This window comes from Gobio gobio, assembly GCF_949357685.1.
Source record: "Gobio gobio genome assembly, chromosome: 15".
Taxonomy (NCBI): domain Eukaryota; kingdom Metazoa; phylum Chordata; class Actinopteri; order Cypriniformes; family Gobionidae; genus Gobio; species Gobio gobio.
The window spans coordinates 18,649,519-18,670,022 of NC_137108.1; the positions used below are offsets into that span (position 1 = coordinate 18,649,519).

Consider the following 20,504-nt stretch of genomic DNA (forward strand, 5'->3'; position numbering starts at 1 on the left):
ATCTGCTAAACCATGAAATGTTCTTCAGGATTTAGATTATACAATTATACAAAGTTTATTTTAAAGCATATTACAGTTATGTGCCACTGTTTGATCAGGGATGGAATTATTCCCTGAAAACATAATACTTTATATCTTTAAAATTAACCTATATTATGTACATTGTAGGTATTATGTACATTGTTAAAACCTTGGGTGTTCAACCCTATTTTTGGTCTTAAAAAGTAGCCAGTATTCATCATCCTGAATAAAATTAACACAATTTGTCCTTGGAGCACAACAAACTCCTCTTTAAATTGTATTTCCATGAGGCTACAGTCAGACAGAATTGATATTCCACATTGAAAGTGACCATATTTATAAATAGCAGGTGTTTGGTATTCAGAATTTCTCACTGATTCCACTGTCTTGTGTCCAGCTGTCGTTGCTCCTCTGTGAGACAACTCGCTCATAAAGAGGAAAACCGACTGTGGTCCAATTTTCTGTCCAGGAGTGACACCCCACTTCCAAATTATAAGACGGTCTTTACATGATGCTTACATAAACACTGCATAGATAATCATTTGGAGCAGGTACTCAGAAATCGTGAGATATCCAAGGTGCTCTGTAGGTGCAATTCAGCATCTTCCCCGAGCCTTTCTCAGGGTGTGGAGTACCCTGACATGGGTGCGGCCATATCGCCCACATCACCCGTATCAGCTCTAGTACATACACAAAATAAATAGAAACTTCCCACATAAATCCAAAGTTCTTGAAGGTCTTTTTACACAAGACTTTAAAGTAACAAAAAAAATTGTGGTTGAAAAAGTCTGCCTGAGATCCTTGAAGGATGAACATATTGCTTCACATTGCAGCTGTAGCAATTTTCATGGTGTCCAGCAGGTTGCGCAGTCTTGTTTTGTCGCTGACTATTGTCTCCAGGTGAGACTCGGGGGCCCAGCCACGGTGCCTGTCTGAGAGACGGGTTCCTTCCACCCAGCCTGAAGGAAAGGGAGAGAGTTCCATAAATGGAATTTTTGTCAAAACATCCATTTGCAATTCAATAAGTCTGCTTGTAACATAACATTAGCATCATGCATGACATCTCTAATAGGAGGTTGTTTTGGTAGTAGTTCCTAAGAATAGACATATATGCTGAGCCTCAGCGGAGTATTAATTAATGTGCAGTATCCTTTATTTATATAGCGCTTTATACAATACAAGTTTCAAAGCAGCTTCACTTAGGAAAATAAATAACAATCAATGATGTAAACAAATTCTGCTTAAGCAGCTCTACAGAAGACAATCGTAAGTCAGTGTTGGTTCATTTCAATTCAATAACGGCATAAATTCATCAATTATTTGGACGTTTAAGGACCGTTGAAAAGACGTCCCTCTAACACGTCTTGTCATGGTTCAAAAATAGTTCCAAAATGAAAATTGAACGGACGTATCTGAATGCATTTTTATGAAATGTTCTGTGTTACATATTTTTACCGATTTCTGCTGTCCTACCGCGACTATTTTTGGCTAGGGACACAACATTGCAGTCAGACCAATGTTTTCTGGGAAGTATCTCTACAGAACACTGTAGTGTCATCATCCAGCTCAGTTCAGTTCAAGTTTTACACTCAATTACAGTTTTTCTCAATTGTTTACACACAAATTCTGGTACTTGAGACACATTGACCACAACATGTAACTCATTCACCAACTCCCTGAACCAATTCTGCTAAACTACAAGCACAGTTCCTGCTTTACACTCAAATTGCAGTTCTAAAACACACTTTTTTCAAAACACTACACACAATTCTCTGCTTTTGGCACAATTTTCATGCAGAAAATATCTTGTTTTCACAAGGAATTTGTGTGTAGAGTTCTGAGAATATGAGGCATGCTTTCAGAAAATGTGTGTAAACAATTGAGAAAAACTGTAATAGTGTCAGTGCAGTCAAATCCATAATATTGCTGAATAAGTGTATTGAATAAGTGTCTTTTAAACCCCAACTAAGCAAACTAGCAAAGGCGACAATGGCAAGGAACCCAAACTCCAACAGGTGACAGGGCAGGACACCCCATCAGTAGCCTACTACAATTATATAATATACAATGTGTGGGCAAATATGCCCGTTTACATAAACATTCTTTTATCATGACTAAATTTCACTCATAGTTGCCACAGTTTATCACACCTGATGACCCTCTAGGCAAGTGACAAAACGTCTTGATTTATAGCCAAATCCAGTTTCTGAACCGGACATTCTACAACAGGCCATCTTCCAGCAGAGTTTCGCTTCAGGCCTGATTAAACACAGCTGACCTGTCTCTCTTTAAACACACTGGCTGCATCCGAAGTCGCATGTTTCCCTACTATATATTCGGCGAAAAACAGTATGTGTCCAAATTCACAGTACTCATAAAAGAGTAGGCAAAACCGGATGACCTGCTACTTCCGACAAGATTCCGAGGTGTGCATACGATGGACACTTTACTGTCCCATGAGGCCACGGGAGAGAATTTGCGAATGGTAGTGAAGCGACGCAACTGACGCTGGTAGGTCACATGATAATGACAACACGGTGAATGTAGTTAGTATGTCTAGATTACAGTCATACTACACACACTCATACTACAGAGTACTTTTTTAGTGGTTGTGAAGCAATTACTTGTTCAAAATAAGTACCTACTCAAGAAAGTATGCGATTTCAGACACAGCCGCTTAGTTCAGTTCATGGAGCTTACCTAATGAGCTGATTATTAAATAAGGAGGTGTGTTAAATAAGGAGCGATGGGTTCCCAGGACCAAAGCTTTGTTCAAAATCGCCCCCATTCCCTACATTAGTCCACTAATATAGTCCTTTTGAAGGAGTGAATTCGAAGCTGAGTGCTGCAATTCTGTACAGCATCTCCATGACACTAGTTTTCTTAGTGCTATAACCTTGCGGTAAAAGATGAGCTTGTAACCAATTGGTTGTAGGTCAAACCACTTTGACCACAGTGATCCATGACCTATCACCAGTGTACCCTTGAGCAAGAAACTTAACTTTAGGTTGCTCCAGAAGGACTGGCCCTATAACTGTATGGTAATCTAAATGTGGTAATGTTCAATAGGAGTGTTTGCGTATGGTACTGTACTGAGGTAGAAACCAAACTGAGCTGGCCTCAGGTGTAGCGATAGAAAAATAAATTATATTCATGATGCTTTAGAAAGACTTATTAGGGATTTTTGCTTTTATGTGTTCATCTGTTTAGCGTTATAACTCACCATCACTACTTTGCTGGTGAATTAATAGTACGTCAGCTTTCTCTAAACTGAGTTCATCTGGCTGCTGGGCAACAAAGGCTTTGATGCACTGCATTTGTGGAACTTCTGCAAATGGGAAAAGAGAACAATTCAAATGGTTAGCATTAGAATATTTATTTTGAAATTGCAATTTCAGTTGCACTTTATTTTACAGTACATGTGTACTTACCTAAGAAAGTACTGGGTTATATAAGGTAACTACATGGGTTAAGGTTAGGTTTAGGGGTAGGCTCAGGGTTAGTACCTTGTTATCACCCAGGTATTGTAATTACTATAATAAGTATGTACATGGGGAACAGGACTTTAAAATAAAGTGCTACCGCAATTTCTTTTAGAGCAGGAAGTTGCACATACCCTGAACTGCACTGAAGTCAATCTCAGGATAAGGACGTGAGAGTGCTGATATCCAGCGCAATTTATCAGCTCTGAGAGAAGATGTAAAATGAGAGATGGGTACAGATTAGTTTTATGCATCATTCTGCTCAACGAGATTGCAAAACTCTAGCCTGAATTTTTGCTGTGTAATAAAGTTTTCCAAGTGAATTGTCCAATTCTGCTCTCGGATGGCCACTTACCTTTAGAGTTTAGCTCCAACATACCTGCCTGAAGAGCTAGTTCTGGTGTGTTTAATTGAGGGTATGTTTACACGACAACAATGTACTAAAAACTGAAAAGTTTTGGGGTTTTCGGTTACAGACAACATTGGATCCGCGGAAAAGAGCTTTTTTGCGGTAGCTCTATATTTCTATGGCATCGCAGTCGAAGAGTAATTAGCTGGTGAAGTGGATTTACTTATTGTAGAGTTAACGAAAGCTATCATGAGCATTGTAATGGTTGGAGCGGATATCATAACAGATGTCAGTAGACCGGGAAGATTTTAAAACAAGCAGTTCATTCATAAATCCGTAAGATCTTACCTTCATGCTGTGGAAAGACTAAGCGGAATACAGAAAAGGGGCGGGGCTACATTAGGTCTACAGACTGAACACGTAATACAAATGCGTTTTCACAAAGGCTCTAGCCTGGTTTCCATTACAGATTTGCGATATTTTTTTTATGTCGAATAAAAAACTATTGCGAAATTGTTAAAACTATTGATATGCTACTAAAGCATCATTTTTCCCTTTCGTGATGATAAGTCATTCCAAAAATCATGGCAATGGATGTCAGTAGGTTTACGTATAGGCTACCGCAGCCACCGCACTAGCCATTATTTTTAATTGAAGGAAATGTAGGTGTGTTACCCAAGCATTAATGGCAAGGAAAGCCCCTTATACTTGGGAGTGGCCATGTATGAGGTGTTTCTGGGTGTTCTGCTTCTGTTTCAAGGTCCTAATAAATTGTGGCATTTCTTTGTCTCATGTTCTGTACAAACATACTGTGCCTTATTTACTAAATATGACTAAATATTCAACTATATTACCGATCCGCCCGCATTGTCACTATATAATAATTGAAATGAGCTGGATGACATCCCCGTTTTCTCCAGAGTGGCTGTACAGCCAAAATAAATTCAGTTGATTATTTCCCTGTTTAACACTTTGAAGCTAACCTGGCTCCGCCCTCCTATGTACTTCCGCACAATTTTAATTTTCCTTCTGTACTCCTTCTGGGATTGCGATATATTCTCTAGTTTTCTCCGGTCCAGCGAACAGAGGGAGTGGCTGAGAACGATGATGTTGATGTCGTGAGCTAGTTTGAGATCACATGCGTCACGACCAAACGTAAGCGATTGGTTGTGGCAGATCCAGAGTGACTCTGGGCAGATCCAATAGTTTTAAACTTCAACGGAGTACCCGCCTTCAAGGAATTTAACGCTTGTCAATGGAGAGTGGCCAGACTGTCTGTACTAATGAAATGTATGAGAGTCTGGTAGGACCAGGCTACTGTGAAGCTGCTTTGAAACAATCTGCATTGTAAAAAGCTCTATATAAATAAAGGTGACTTGACTTTAAAGAATTATAAATTTTTACGTACGCCATTTGACCTCTAAATGCGGAAAAAAATTAATTTCAGTTTTGCAAAATATAAAAAACAGAAAAATTCGGCACACCACAGCTCCAAAAATATGCACGATTTTTTTATAGTAGACTCACAGACGGGTTACGTTTCGAGCACACAGTCTCTTCGTCAGACGTTTTTTATTATCTTTGCCTGAAAATTGCCTGAAAAACCACCTCATGCGGACGTAAAAACTTTTTTTTTGCAATATATGGAAGATTTGCAAAATTGACGTGTTTCCATTGGGCGTTTACATTTTTTGCACAATTTGAAGGGTAATGGAAACGCAGCTAATAACGGTATCGGTTTCAAAAATCTGCGTTTTTAAAAGTTTGCGTTTTCAGGCCCCCAAAACACCGCTGTCATGTAAAAATGGCTAGAAGGCTAGAGCTAAACTCTGCAAGGTGCAAGGAGCAGGACACACAACGGACACGGCAGCTATTGCATGTCTACAAGACTGAAAGTGCAACTGATTTCTTCTCAAAAATTAACATACATATTGAAATACTTACTGGGTATCTGTCTTCAGAAGCAGGGCTTTTTGCGACATGTGCAGACGGAACAGGTTTTTCTGTAAGGAATGCAGTTTAAACCTGCAGTTCTCAACCCGCAGCTCTGACACAGGAACATGGTCGATAACTGTAAACCTACCCCCTCTGCAAATAGGAAGATAAGCAAAGTTATGCACAGTAAACATTTCATTATTCAAAGCATATGAATGACAATTGAAACATGGGTTTTAATGAAGGTCAAACATACTCTTTCCGCAAAGAGAGCAGGAGATAGTCATTGAAAAGGTGAATATAAGCATTTCTCTCATCTTCCCTATCTCTCAGGGAAAAGTCTCTCAGTTCAGTCACAGGTCCCTCTCGTACCAGTCTGCGGGACTGACTGATCAATGGAAGAGTCTAACAGACACAAATAAAATACAGTCATTATAAATATCAGTATTATTTCGATGGCATACAGTACAAGTGAGGTTGCCAAACATCATGTTTAGCGTGTCATGCTCACCCTACACTCAAAGTCAACTTTGGCATTGAGAGTCACAAGTGACTCAATGTTCTTCATTTGGGAGATACTTTCATTACTCTCCTGGATCATCTGTAAAGAAGCATGGGACAGTGGTGAGAAAGAGAAACTGAGATAACTGATAAGAAATTCCAATGCAAATGCAGTGCGCGTGACATAACTACATTGTTTCAAGTACATAAAAAGAAGTCTCACCTTCTCAAGTAGTTTCATGGCTTTAATGGCCTGTGCTTCATCCTTGGTCTTTGAAGCGGTTCTCTTTACAATATTCTACCGACAAAGATAAGAGATAGAAGAGGGCATCAAATATCATGTTGATATACTATTGGCTTATTTGGACAACATTCCATCATAGATGAAGAATGTGAGAGGCAGATTTAAACAGGACCGATGAAGACATTACCTGCACTAGCAGTTTGAGGCGAGTGATTCTTTGGAACGGCAGAATGAGGAAAGATCGTAAAGGCAGTCTTTGACAAACTGGGTTACGCTCTATCTTTTCCACAATTCTACGGAAGTCATGACTCTCATCCCTATGAGAGATGGTGGAAAGAATCAATTATGTATCACATGTTAAAAACAAACAAAAATAAAAGATGAAAAACACATTTCCACTTCAGATAAGTGCAAACAAATTGCTCACATTAATTTTTGATACGTCTTGTCCTGATATGATTGGTTGGTAAGGTATGGCACATATACATTTCGGAATCGTGGACAGTGTTTGATAATGATGTCGCAGACGGTAAAGTGCAGTATGTCCTTCTCCACTGTTTCTTCCAGGTGAGACAGAAAACTAAATCAAAAGAAGCAAATATTAGTGGCATAATTCAGATTTCAGAGCAGACATTTTAGAAAAGACTCCAGGATGTTGTCAGAGTTCAACTGGAAAACGATTGGCTAGAGAAGAAGATTTCATGCACATCTAGGGAGTCTTAAAGTTTTCAAATGGACAACTGAATTTTTTTTTTTAATCAAAAATAAAATGTTTTGGTCACTCTTTAGTTTAGGGTCCAATTCTCACTATTAACTATGACTTTTGCCTCAATAAACTCCTAATTACTGCTTATTAATAGTTAGTATGGTAGTTGTTAAATTTAGGTATTGGGTAGGATTAGGAATGTAGAATATGGTCATGCAGAATAAGGCATTAATATGTGCTTTATAAGTACTAATAAACAGTCAATACCCTAGTAATATGCATGCTAAACAGCAACTTGTTAATAGTGAGAATTGGACCCTAACTAAAGTGTTACCAATGTTTATCTTCAGTAATTCTGTTATTGTGTAATGACATGATTCTAACCTGTGACTGATGGCTCTAACATCATTTAGCCTGGAGAACAGCCAGTTTTTGTCTTGTGAAGACAGGATAACGTTGAGCTGCTTGGACATGACAAAGTTCTCCACTACGATGTCCAAACTGCGGCAGTATGATGCCTCAGAGGTCACGACCTCAAACCTCACCTGAAACATACAGATTGTTTATGGTTTTGTCCCTTTATGGTTACTAATTTCAAAAATCTATCAAAAACATTTGGTTTTATATCTTATCGACAAAACTTTTCTCACAATTACCTTTTTATTTTTAACTATAAGGGCAGTAACAGAATTCTAAAATGTCCAGATTGTGTATTGTATACAGTGGACACTGGAGGTATGGAAGTAAAATAATGCCAAATGTTTTTAATACAAAAAAGCTTGTTGAATTGCACTACTTGAAAAAATATGTATTGCATTAACCATGCATTTTTATGGAAATTAAACATGGTTGTATATGTAAGATGTGAATATTTCAATTTAAAACATTTCACACACATTTTCCTTATAAAAAAATCAATAATCCATATTCACCTCTCAGATTTCAATTCCAAAATATTAAATATATTCTTTCATTGTTTAAAAAAAAAAAAACTATAATATTCGACAGGCAATTTTTGGTCCATTTTATTTTTAATAATGAAAATGTGTGTGAGATGTTTTGAATTGAAATATTCACATCTTAAATATACAACCATGTTGAATTTCAGCCCATAAAAATGCAAGCCCTGAAAATACAATGCATTACAATGCATGCATGGTTAATGCAATGCATATTTTTAGTAGTGCAATTCAACAAGCTTTTTTGTTTCAAAAACATTTGGCATTATTTTACTTCCATACTTGAGCCAAGCTTAAAAATTAACGAATTCCATATTTGATAAATTATCATAGTTGATTATCTTCTGTAAACAAGTGTTACAACTTCAGTTCCCCCCAGGTTGATTGTTTTAGCTTATGAATTGTTTTGTTGAAAAGCATGCTTCTGCTGTTTTTCTTTCTAAAATATGGCACTTGGTTTGAAATGTTATTATCTAGAACAGGGCTGTCCAAAGTCGGTCCTGGAGGGCCACTGTACTGCAGAGTTTAGCTCCAAGTTGCCTCAACACACCTGCCTAGAAGTTTCTAGTATGCCTAATAAGACCTTGATTAGCTGGTTCAGGTGTGTTTCATTGGGGTTGGAGCTAAACTCTGCAGGACATTGGCCCTCCAGGAGCAGGATTGGACACCCCTGATCTAGAACAATGGCATTCATATATTTTTAAGTATCTGGCACGTTTACACGACAACAATGTATTTAAAGCGGGAACGTTTATTCTTTGTGGTTTTTTTGGCGTACAGATGACAACGTTGTCAAAACGATCCCCGTTCACACGGCTCCTCGAAAACAACTAAAAACGCTGTATTCTGCTGCCAGGCCAGTAGGTGGCGATGTCACTTTGTAGAAACACTATGCGTCTATAGAGAGTATGCGTGTGATGTCATCGTCGGCCGAAGTGACCACGGTTACGCCCGCTGAGTGGCAAAAAGACTGCATTGTGGTTTACACAGCATGAATGTCGCAAAAAAACAGAAAACACATCTAAAATGGGAAAGAGCTTTGAGAGTGACTGTATAAATATATATGACAAGAATTCTAAGTATATTTTTACAGACTGCCGAAAGCTACAGAAAAGAGAACCAAATGGATCACTGCAATTCACAGAAACAACTGAACTCCAGGCAACGAAACGTGGATTTGCAGTTATCATTTTGTACATAAATATGTTGAATTTTGGGGTAAAATCATAACATATATATTGTATTGACAACTCATCAATTAAATATTTAGCAGCTTATTAGGGTCCAAGCACTGATGGTGTGAGGACCCTATTGGAATTGCTCAGCCTATTATTATTCTTCTCCCAAATAAATCGCATTTTTGATGGCCTAAACACGCTCGAAAACTCATGAAACTTTGCACAAGCGTCAGAAGTGGAGAAAATGTACGTCTGATTTGGGTTCCAGAATTAGGTGTGGCAAAATGGCTCGATAGCGCCACCTACAAAATTTCAATTAAGCGCTGTTCAAACTACGTTTCACGTACAAGTATGAAATTTGTAAGACACATGTAACAGCCCAATACCTACAAAAAAGTCTCCTGGTACGAAATCTGAAAACCAACAGGAAGTGAGATATTTTGAATTTTCTTTGCAAAATTGTTGTTCATTAATGAACTCCTCCTAGAGATTTAATCAGATCAACATCATATTTGGTCAGTCTAATCTAAAGGCCTTAGTGATGTTAAATTGTGAAGATCTTGAGTTTTCGCATGAAGGGCGTGTCCGTGGCGGCCTCACAAAATTCGATGTTTCGCCATGAAACAGGAAGCTGTTGTAAGTCAGGGATACAATGTCCGATCTGCCCCAAACTTCACATGTTTTATTAGAGTCCTGACCTGAAGACATCTACATGCCAATATTCAGTTACAGTCATAGCGCCACCTACTGGCAACAGGAAAGGCCATATTTTACACTGTGATTAACTCCTCATTGGGATTTAACCAGAACAACATCATGTTTGGTCAGTCTAATCTAAAGGCCTTGGTGATGTTACATTTTGAACATCTTGAGTTTTCCTTGAAGGGCGTGTCCGTGGCAGCCTCACAAAGTCTGATGTTTCGCCACGACACAGGAAGCTGTTGTAACTCGGACATACAATGTCTGATCTGCCCCAAACTTCACATATTTGATAAGAGTCCTGACCTGAAGACATCTCCATGCCAATATTCAGTTATAGTGAAAGCACCACCTGCTGGCAGAAGGCACATCAAAATGACTTTGCCATATTTCTCTTATATTTACCCACTAAAATGCATGTCGCCCACTATTCGCTGTTTTCCTGAGGCCACCGAGTGGCGGTGCATGTGCGAGGGCCCTTTCATCGCTGCTTGTATTCTACATGAAATTGGATGTTTTTAAACAAACACTGCCAAAAAAGTTTTAGTGCTGGACGATATGAAGCAATCACAGGTAAATTTGCTTTACGTCTTTGCCTGGCGTCGATCGTGCACATATAAATGTCAGGAAACACCATTCCTGGCTGCATTTCAATATCTATGGATCCCTGGATCTTTGGTAAGTTGTAATGGACACTATATTGAGTCCAACCTTTATTTTAAACTGATACTCATTTGTTTTACTCGTGTTTTCGCAGTTTCCGCTATTAGATCCAGTCATGCAGCAGCTCTTTTGCCACTCAGTCCGGATGAGGGGGCGTGTTCAGGCGGGAAAGTGACATCAACGCATACCCTCTATAGACGGAACAAGTAATGCGCATGCGGACGACGTCACCATTTTCACAAATTCGCATTGGAGATGCGTTGGATAACGGTATTGTATTAAAAAACATGCAGTTTGAATCCGTTTTAAAAGTCTGTGTTTTCAGGCCATCAAAACGCTGTTGTCGTGTAAATAAAAGGCCAAAACGCATAAAACGGTGTCATGTAAACGGCCCCTTAGTGTGTCGACATAATTTTTCCGGCAACTGTGTTTTATGCAATGTTAGGCGATACTAAATATTTATAATTCTACCTCCTGCAGACGTCTCCTATCTTCAGGGAGTTCCCCAAAATCTGGGCTGTTCCTCACTCCCGGGAGCTCCTGCCACAGGGTGGGCGAGGAAGCAGAGATGGACAGGCGAGGGGAAGGGGGTCTGTTTATGGATTGCTGAGACACATTAAGACTTTTAAAGGAGTTGGGCAGAGTGTGGGGGTGCAGGAGGACTGGAGGGAGAGGTGGGAGAGGTCTGTGTGATAGTTTAGGGGAATGATTTGGAGAAGAAGATGGACGGATAGCGAGATTATCTCCACTTATCGATAGAGAATCGGTATGAGACAGCAGGATCTCTCTGTTCTGGACCACCTCACTGTATTCCTGATACAACTGAGAGTCTGCAAGAGAAAGAGACAGAGAGATCATCATCTATATGGTTCAAGAGTAGTGGTTATTAGACCCTGATTTTATATTGGATATAAGGTACAAAAATGTTTTACCACACAAAATAAACAAATGTCCTTCAAATCAAGCAATGCCATTTATTAATGTCACCAGGAACTACATTAGCAACCAATACCTCACACCCTGATGAAGGCTTGACGCCGTAACACGTAGGTGTATTTGTCACCTGTTTTTAAATGAATACTGCCATGATATATTAAAGGCTTTTTAATTCTTTCTACATTACCCCAGTGCCTTGGAAATTCTTCAATGTTTTTATTAGCAACCAATAATTTGCACAAAATACATCATGGTTGGCACAAACAAGCCATGTTTATTTGCATTGCAAGTTATCTCGTGTTTAATGTAGAATTTATTTTACCATGGGTAGCTTTGTTCATGGTTTTCGAGGATGAGGGAATGTCATGCAATTTGTCTATGCTAGCATTTGGCTAGCTTTTTACTAAAAAGAACAGCTGAATTTGCACCAAGTCTATTTAATTTGTTTTATCTAACTATTCATAACTTTATGTTTAGTTGCATTTTTTATTATTTGGATTTAGCATTGTTTTTTTCCCCTGCTTTCCACTACCCTCATCAGAACAGACAAATAATAAAATGATATGGCAAATTAATTATAATCATAAAATCATTAGATACAATGAGATGTAAAAAGCAGGGGAATGGCTAAACCAGTTTATCCAGCAGTTGAAAAACATTCATTTAGAGAAAATCACAAGAAGTCAGTAGAGTACAGTAGTTTGCGAACAAGAACACAGCAGGTCAGTAAATCAATATAGCTATAAAAAGATGTACAAGCACAGACATCCACAAAAACATTTTTGTTTTGTAATACTAAGTGAGCTTTTGCAGCTGTTTATCTGCAGTTCCAAGTGATGTGCAAGCACAAACCTGTTCTTTGCCTGAAGGCCTAGCAAAGTAGCATAGTTAAGAATGACTAAACTTTTCCTGCTCTGAACATCTGAACTGTAACCTATGTATTAAGGACCATGTATTTCATAGATTTTGTACATCACAGCCAGTTACAATCATACTAAGTACACTAACGTACAATGAGTATTGAGGGGCATGTGAAATGGTTCTTGTCATTTCAACATAAAAAGGAATTTGTATGACTGGGTATCGTATGCGTCTTTGTAATGTTTTAATGAACTATAAAATAGAACAAATCATCTGCATTCTGAAAAATGCTGCAATTGGGTTTCTTTAAGCAAACATTTAATCCAACCACTGGGTTAAAACAACCCAATTGCTGGGTTTGTCCATTTTCAACCCAACTTGGGTTGTTTTTAACCCAGCATTTTTCAGAGTGCAATTGCTATACGTCCGTCAAACCCAGCAATTTGGTTGTTTTTAACCCAGTATTTTTTAGAGTGTGTTATAGCCATGTACATGGTCATGTAAAGATCAACCATTTGTTGCATAACAAGAAAGAAAAAAAATACAGACACTTACTAAAGTATTTTGAATTCCTCTTTTTTGTCCTCCCAAGCTTCCTGTAAAGACAGACACACAGAGAGAGAGAGAGAGAGAGAGAGAGAGAGAGAGAGAGAGAGAGAGAGAGAGAGAGAGAGAGAGAGAGAGAGAGAGAGAGAGAGAGAGAGAGAGAGAGAGAGAGAGAGATTATAACTGTGATATCATGGTCATTTGTAAGACGGTCTACAAATAGAACACTGTCAGTGGTGATGAACTGAAAGTCTAGAAACATTAACAAGCCAAATCGAATATGAAGATCTATAAATCTATCATTTCCATGTTTTTGTTCTTTGAGATGTTAAAACCACGAACACAAAATTTTCAACTGAAGGATTTTAGCTCCCTAAAAAATCCATTATTGCACATTTTAAATGGGAATCGTTCATAAATTAAGCTGTCTAATATGTACAGACACCTAGCCGTGTGGGTGCAGCATCGGACACTATTGTAGAAATGCCAGCTGTGCTTAATGTATTCCACGAGCAAAGGGTCTGTCCAAACTGAGATGACGTATGTAAAATAAATGCAGCTTTTATTAGGCTATATGACTGGACTGGAGTCTTCATCTCAAAAGTACAAAACATTTAAATAAGGGACAGAATACCGAGTGCCCATTTTAAAGCACAGGCTTGTTGTGCTGTTTTGGAACAGGGGTTCCCAACCACATTCCTGGAGACCCCAACACTGTTTCTTAACATGCCTGATTCAGATCATCAGCTCATTAGTACACACTGTCAGAAAAAAAGGTACATTGCTGTCACTGGGGCGGTACCCTAAGGTACATAACAAAAAAGGTACTAATATGTACCTTTAAGGTATTAATATGTACCTTTAAGGTACTAATATGCACTCTTAAAGTACTGATATGTACCTTTTGAGGTACTAAAATGTACCTTTCAGGGGTGAGTAAGGTACAAAGATGTACCTTTTCACTTTTGTACCTTAGGGTACCGCCCCAGTGACAGCCCTGTACCTTTTTTTCTGAGAGTGCAGACTTCAAGACCTGAAATGGCTCTAGGAACATGGTTGGGAACCCCTATTTTGGAAAACCCCTATTATTATGGAATATGGGACATATACTGTACATGCTGTAAAGTCTGGTTCTCCTACCTTAGATCATGTTCACCCAAGCTGCAACTTAATTCATCCTCTTCTCCATCTATACAACCAAAAACACAGAGATCAACATATAACACAATGCTGTTATTTGGCATTATACTTCTTAATCTTCCCTTAACCAAGATAGAATTAGAATTTAAGCAGCCTAAAAACAAGTAATACATAAACTCAAGCAAGATGGGGAATGTTCTACGTGGCCCTACACATTGTAAAAAGGAAACACTTTCAGATCTTGCTCATAGATGTATACATATAGATGTAAGACCTCTGGGTATGGCGCAATTCAACAGCTCTAATGAAAATGTGGCAATAAACTAAAAATAAAAAAAGAATACAGGAAAAGGTACTGGGGGAGGACTTGTTAGAGAATAAATAGGAATGCTTTAGTTTGTGAAACAAAGGAAATCTGGCAGTTCAAAATGCTGCCTCTTCCAAGAAATGCTGCTGTTTAAGGAGTCTTCAGCGGTCATGACTCCAACCCCAAAAAAATCAATTGTATGTTTCTGCAGCCGTCACATCTGTCATTGGCTAATTATGTCAGGCACAGTCAATATGAATAAAAGACGTGAAGCAAAATGATAGAAATTACCACAGCCTGGGACATTTTGTGATCTCTTTCTTTAAAGTGTCTGGTCACAACCAATCCACTTGAACATAAAACCAAATTTGGTACCCAATTGTGTCAGATTTCATAGAAAATCTGGATGTTCAAGAAAAAAAATGTAGGGGCCATAGTTTTATCCATGCACTTTAGATTAGGGTCCAATTAACTACAACTTTTGCCTCAATAAACCTTATTACTGCTTATTAATAGTTAGTAAGGTAGTTGTTAAGTTTGGGTTTTGTGAATTAAGGGATGTAGAATAAGGCATTAATATGTGCTTTATAAGTAATATCCAAGTAATATGCATGCTAATGAGCAACTAGTTCCTAGTAAGAATGGACCCTAAACTAAAGTTTTACCAAAACATATGGATATGATGCACCTTTTCATATGCCCAATTTACCATATGGTTAACATATCAGTTACTGGTGGAGCAAATTATTACCTGGACTAAAATGTATTATTCTATTCCATGGCTGAGAATTAAAAATAAAGATCTCTCAGTCTCAACTGTCAGTGAAAAGTTCTCAAATCAATTACATGACAGAAAAATAAACTTGACATTTTACCGCCCATATTGACACTTATTTATGGGAAGATGACTCATGGACTTCTGTGTTACACTCTTGCATAAGCACATTTAGTCTTTCTTGACATCACAGCACTGGTATATTAACTTTGATAGAATAGGTTCATCAAGGAGGCCATTGAATGTGCGATTTAGCCTTTACGTCAATCCTCCTCTCACCTGATATGTTGAATATTCTCGTCCTGCGGTCCCTTCCAACTCCATCTCCCTCTTCTTCTTCTTCTTCCTCATCCTCTTCTTTGGTTTTCTCCGCTGTCTTTCGGAACCCTCGCCTCCTTATGCGAGACTCATTCCCAAAATCTTGAAAACTACTAGAGCTTAGAACAACTTTCTTTATACGATCTTTCAACTTAGGAACTTGTTCTTCTACCTTCCTGTCTGCCTCTCCTTCTAAGGAAACTGTGTGCTGGATAGAACTAGGATCCACCCGGTCATGTTCCTCACTCAACTCTCTCTCCATCCCTCCCTGTCTTTCTCCTCCCTCTGTTAGTTCTCCCTCTTCCCTCGGTTTGTCCATTTCTCTCTCACCCCCTGTTTGTGTGTTGGTTTGCATGTCTATGTGTGTAACACTACCTCTCGTATTTTCTGTGTCCGCCGCATTCAGACCCAGGATTTCTTTCACCACGTTCTTGGCCCATCTAAGATGAGGAGAAGTAGAGCATCGCTTTCGTTCCTGGGGTGTGCCCCATGTGTCATCTGAATCAAAATGCTGAACTGTTTCTCCAGTAGCTTCTTTTTCTTCTTCTGGTAATGTGACTTCAATATGAATCTCTGTAGCCCCATGATCATTATCCTTGCATGGCTCTAAAGATTCAGAAGGTTGTGTTGGGAAGAGTTGTGTGTCTTGTTCTGATCCCTCATTGGAAATGATCACTTGGCCTTCCAGTAATGTTGCACCTTCTTTTGCCTGGTCATTTATTCCTGTTCCCTCCCCTTTGTCCTCATTAGGAGAAAGAGTGAGGTCATCCATCGCTCTTTCAATGTCTTGCTCAATGTGTTCAACCTTTTCAAATGCATTTGCAGTGCTCATTTCACCTTGGTCGTCCATGTTATGACATGAATGCTGATTGGCTGCTTCCTCAACAGTAGTATCTACATGTGCATTCTGTTTGGTTTTTGACTTGGGAAGGGTCTGACCAATCACACAAAATACTTTTCGGGGTCCTTTTGGAGCCCTACGATCTGCTCTCTCGTTCGCTGTTTGGTTTTCCAGTTCTTCATCTGTCCTGATCTCTCTGTAGAGAGTAGTTTCTACATTTCCAGAGACCTCATCTGCAACTCCACCTTCCCAGAATTCTTTGCAGTCTTCAAAATCCTCTTCCTCAGCATCATCCCCGCCACTAGAGACTGTCACAAATCCATCATCTGTTGACATCATTCTGTCTTTCTCTGCTTCCGATTCCCCCTCACTTCCTTCATCATTCACCAAGTGGTCGTATCTATTATCCTTTCTGTGTTCCTCTCCGCCTTCCTCTTCCATGTTATCAGCCACATTCTCCCTCTCCATCTGCCACTTTGTTTCCAGGGCTTCTCTGTCACAGACCAAGTTCCCTTCCATGATTTTCTCCTCCCTTTGTACATTCACATCCCTCACGAACTCCCCAGCCTTTTCAAGTTCTCTATACTTGTCCTCAAGGCTCTTTTTCTTCTTTTCTTCCTTTCTATCAAGTTCTTCCTCATTTCCAGTTGTCTTGCTTTCTTTGTATCTTTGGATGTACCTCTCTCTTGCTCTTTCTCTCTGTCTGTACTCCTCTTCTAAATGGGATTCTTTTCTCTCACTTCGAGGTTCCAGCCACATTTTCTGTATCCTCATCTTAGATTTCTTTGTAACTGCTTCCTCAGCAGCAGAGCGTTGACCCTCCTCTTCTTCCCTCAGTGCGCTCTTTACGTCCTGCTTTTCCTCTGTTATTTCTGTCAGTTTCTCTTTATCAATCTCAGAAGTGTTTTCTCGTTCTGTGTCCTCAGGGTTCTCTCTCATTGCCCTCCCTTGTTCATTCTCGATAACACTTCCTGAAATCAGCTCTCCACTACTTTGTCCGTTCTTCTCCATTTTACTTCTCTCTGTCTCTCTTTTCTCTCTCCTCCGCCTCTCCCTCTCTTCAATCTCTCTTTCAGAATACATATCCCTCTCTCTTATCCTTTCTCCATCTCTATACCTTCCTCTCTCAGTTGTGTATGAGTATTCATCTCTGTTCATTCTTTTCTCTTTGGAGTCTCTTGTTTTATCTCTTGGTATATCAATCTCTTTGAGCCGCTCCAACATTTCTCCTTTTGGAATACGATAACCTGTTTCCCGGTATTCTCTTTCTCTTGGCATCACCATGTCTTGCCGTCTCTCTACTTCTCTGTCTCTACGTCTGTCTCTCTCTCTAACTCTGTGTACCCTTCGTTCTGCATCGTTGTCTCCTTCACTCTTGTAGAGTTTGTGTCCACGTTTAGCACCCTCTTCTCTCTTCCTTTCCTTACCCCTGTCTCCATCACTGTCTCCCTCGCTTTTTGTATCTCTTTTCTTAGATCTCTCTCCTTCTTTCGGTCTCTCAGTCCTCCTTTCCCTATCTGAAAAGCTCTCTATCTCTTGTTCCTTGAGTCGAGGATAATTCCTGTCTTCTCTGTCTCTTTGTCTAAGTTTGTCTCTCTCTCTGTCTGTCTCTCTTACCCTCATGCCTGTAAGGTCAATGACCCCTGGATAACTTTCTCTCCTTCGGTCTCTCATTCCAGAGTCAAACTCTTTATCCCGTTCCCTTCGTCTCTCTGGCTCCTCCTTTACGAGCCTTCTCATTTCATTTTTCTTCAACTCCTCCCTGTATCTTGTGTTTTCTCTTTCACTTTGTGTGTCCATTTCTCTGTATCTCCTTCTTTCCCTCTCTCTTTCATTTTCATACAGAATGTCTTTCGGTCTTCCTATGTGATACTCCCTTTTTTGTTCTGAAAGTGGTATCCTTCCATCTCTCTCTCTACTTGGTTTTGTCATTCTTGGAAAAGTGTCCCCTTTTCTCCTTTCATCGTCTCGGTCTACATATTCAGCCTGTTCTGACACAGTTGACTTTCCATTTGCACGTCGATCTCCATCTCTCCGCCTGTCTCTTTCTCTCCGGTCCATCTCTCCATCTCTTCTTCTGGTTGCAGGAAATTTATCCCTCTCCCTAGTCCAATCATGTGAAGCTGGCTCCATTTCTCTGTCTTTGTCTCTTGGTCTGTCCATCTTGGTGGTTCCAAGTCTCTTCACATTGATCACCTTTGCTGATTAGCTGGTGATGGTTTGCATTGATTTGGACTATCTAGTGCACCTTAAGAAGACTCTATTTGCACAATGGCCCAATTAGTTTGACTAGTTTCCATGTCAACATAGAGAACCTATAAGGGATGAAACATGTTTCAGTTACAAGTCAAAAAATAAACCAACCAAAATTCATATTCCAAAGAGGATCACAGACAAACGTATTCTGGGAAATCTTTAAAACTTCTTGTTCCAACATGTCAGATATACATATTGGCAGCATACACAGTTACAATAAACGTGGCCTGTTTTAAGTATGTATTGAGCTGAATATTTAATAATAATTTGGCAGATGCTTATCCAAAGTGACATGCCACCGCATGATTCGCATCATTAATTCAAAGTATACATTTTATCAGATTTTGTATTCCCTAGGAATCGAACCCATGACCTTATTGGCATTTCTTGCACCATATACTACCAGATAGGTTACAACGCAACAGAAATATACAGTTCTTCAAATCAGTCTAATATACTGTTATGATGCATAATAGATGTTGCCAATTATACTAAACTTATACACGCAACTATTTTAACTAATAAGAACTGTCACACTATGAAATATTAATGCAGTTGATATGCCTATTTGTCAGTTCAGCAAAATTCAAACGTACCAGTGCTTTACAAAGAATGCAGTTGAACCAACCACTGCCCTATGCTATTCTTGTAACTTGTTCAGAGGCATTTCAAGTAATTCATGCATATGAAGAGCCAAAGCACTATTAAGAGAGGTTGAAGGAACACAGTTTCAACATAGCTGACTCATGTCAAGATTTAGGGACTTAAATAACGTACAAAAGCTTTAACAAATTCATTCGAAAAATGACTGTGGTGAATAGCATAAACACAGATAAATATTCCAAAGCATGACAAAGGCTATATTTGCCTGAGATGTCGACATGTTTGTTTATACAAGAACTGTTTGTTTTACTAAAGTTACAACGAAAAGGAAATTAGAAAAAGTTTTGGGAATAATGCATAGTACTCACCTGAGAAGTGTCTTGGGGGACGCTTCTCTGTCTCTCTCCCTCTTTTTCTTCGCTTTCCAGACAAAGTGAAGCTAGCAGGAATTGCACAACTCATAGACATTCCACATATCAGTGTTTGCCCATTGAGAGAACCAAAGTCGAGTGAGATAAATGATCTACTGAAAACACTGATTTAATTATCCGGCCTGTCCTACTTAATGTGTTCATGTAATCAAAAATAGTTTTCAACACAGTAAAAAGTTTCTCACAGTGTTCCTCTCTCTCTTTTTCTGTTTCTCTCTCTCGTCCCCTCCTCCCGCCCTTCTCAAATTCCCAAACAAGTTTGAACAGATTGACACTTATCTTCCTCCCCTCCTGTTTCTGTTTTCCTTATACTTTTCCCCTCCAGCACTGTCTTAAAGAGGAGTCCAAAAGTAAACGTCTGTTTAAGCTTAAACACAGCTTTTCTTCACTTCTCATAAAATCAGTAGACTCACAGTGATTGCGTTAGAGCTTGTTCCAGTAATTCAGCCCTTCACTCACCTCACCCTCACTGGCACGGCATGCTTCTGCCTCACAGAAACAGGAAGTGCACAGTCTGCTTCTCTCTTCTATGCTGGGATTGGTGGGGTTGAAGTTGCTGGGTGTGTCTGCTTTCTCAGGTAAAGGCATGGCAAAGAGTGAGAGCGAAGGGGGAGGGGCAGATGAGTAAGAGTGTGTCCATACACCGTAACGTCGTCCGAAGCTTACATAACAAGTAACAGTTCTCAGGGGAAAAAAAGCTATAAAGGAAAGCACAGATGACACATTTGTGCATTAGGAAGGAAACATTGTATA

General features: G+C 39.2%; 1 protein-coding gene across 2 annotated transcripts; it reads right to left on the minus strand.

Annotated features, from left to right (window-relative positions):
* Positions 1–33: 33 nt before the first annotated feature.
* arhgef5 (Rho guanine nucleotide exchange factor (GEF) 5) lies at positions 34–20,319 on the minus strand. 2 transcript variants are annotated; one of them, XM_079837452.1, is made up of 15 exons: positions 19,689–20,319; positions 15,996–18,776; positions 14,221–14,269; positions 13,090–13,130; positions 11,209–11,567; positions 7,623–7,783; positions 6,960–7,112; positions 6,720–6,849; positions 6,512–6,586; positions 6,299–6,388; positions 6,044–6,192; positions 5,797–5,940; positions 3,638–3,708; positions 3,245–3,349; positions 34–980 (listed from the first exon to the last, which is right to left on the minus strand). In XM_079837452.1, the coding sequence occupies exons 2-15, from the start codon at positions 18,622–18,624 to the stop codon at positions 844–846; spliced, it is 4,293 nt and encodes a 1,430-aa protein (XP_079693578.1). In that variant the 5' UTR covers positions 18,625–18,776; positions 19,689–20,319; the 3' UTR covers positions 34–843. The 2 variants fall into 2 exon arrangements, with proteins under 2 accessions (XP_079693578.1, XP_079693577.1); XM_079837451.1 differs by having other exon boundaries at positions 15,582–18,776.
* Positions 20,320–20,504: the final 185 nt, after the last annotated feature.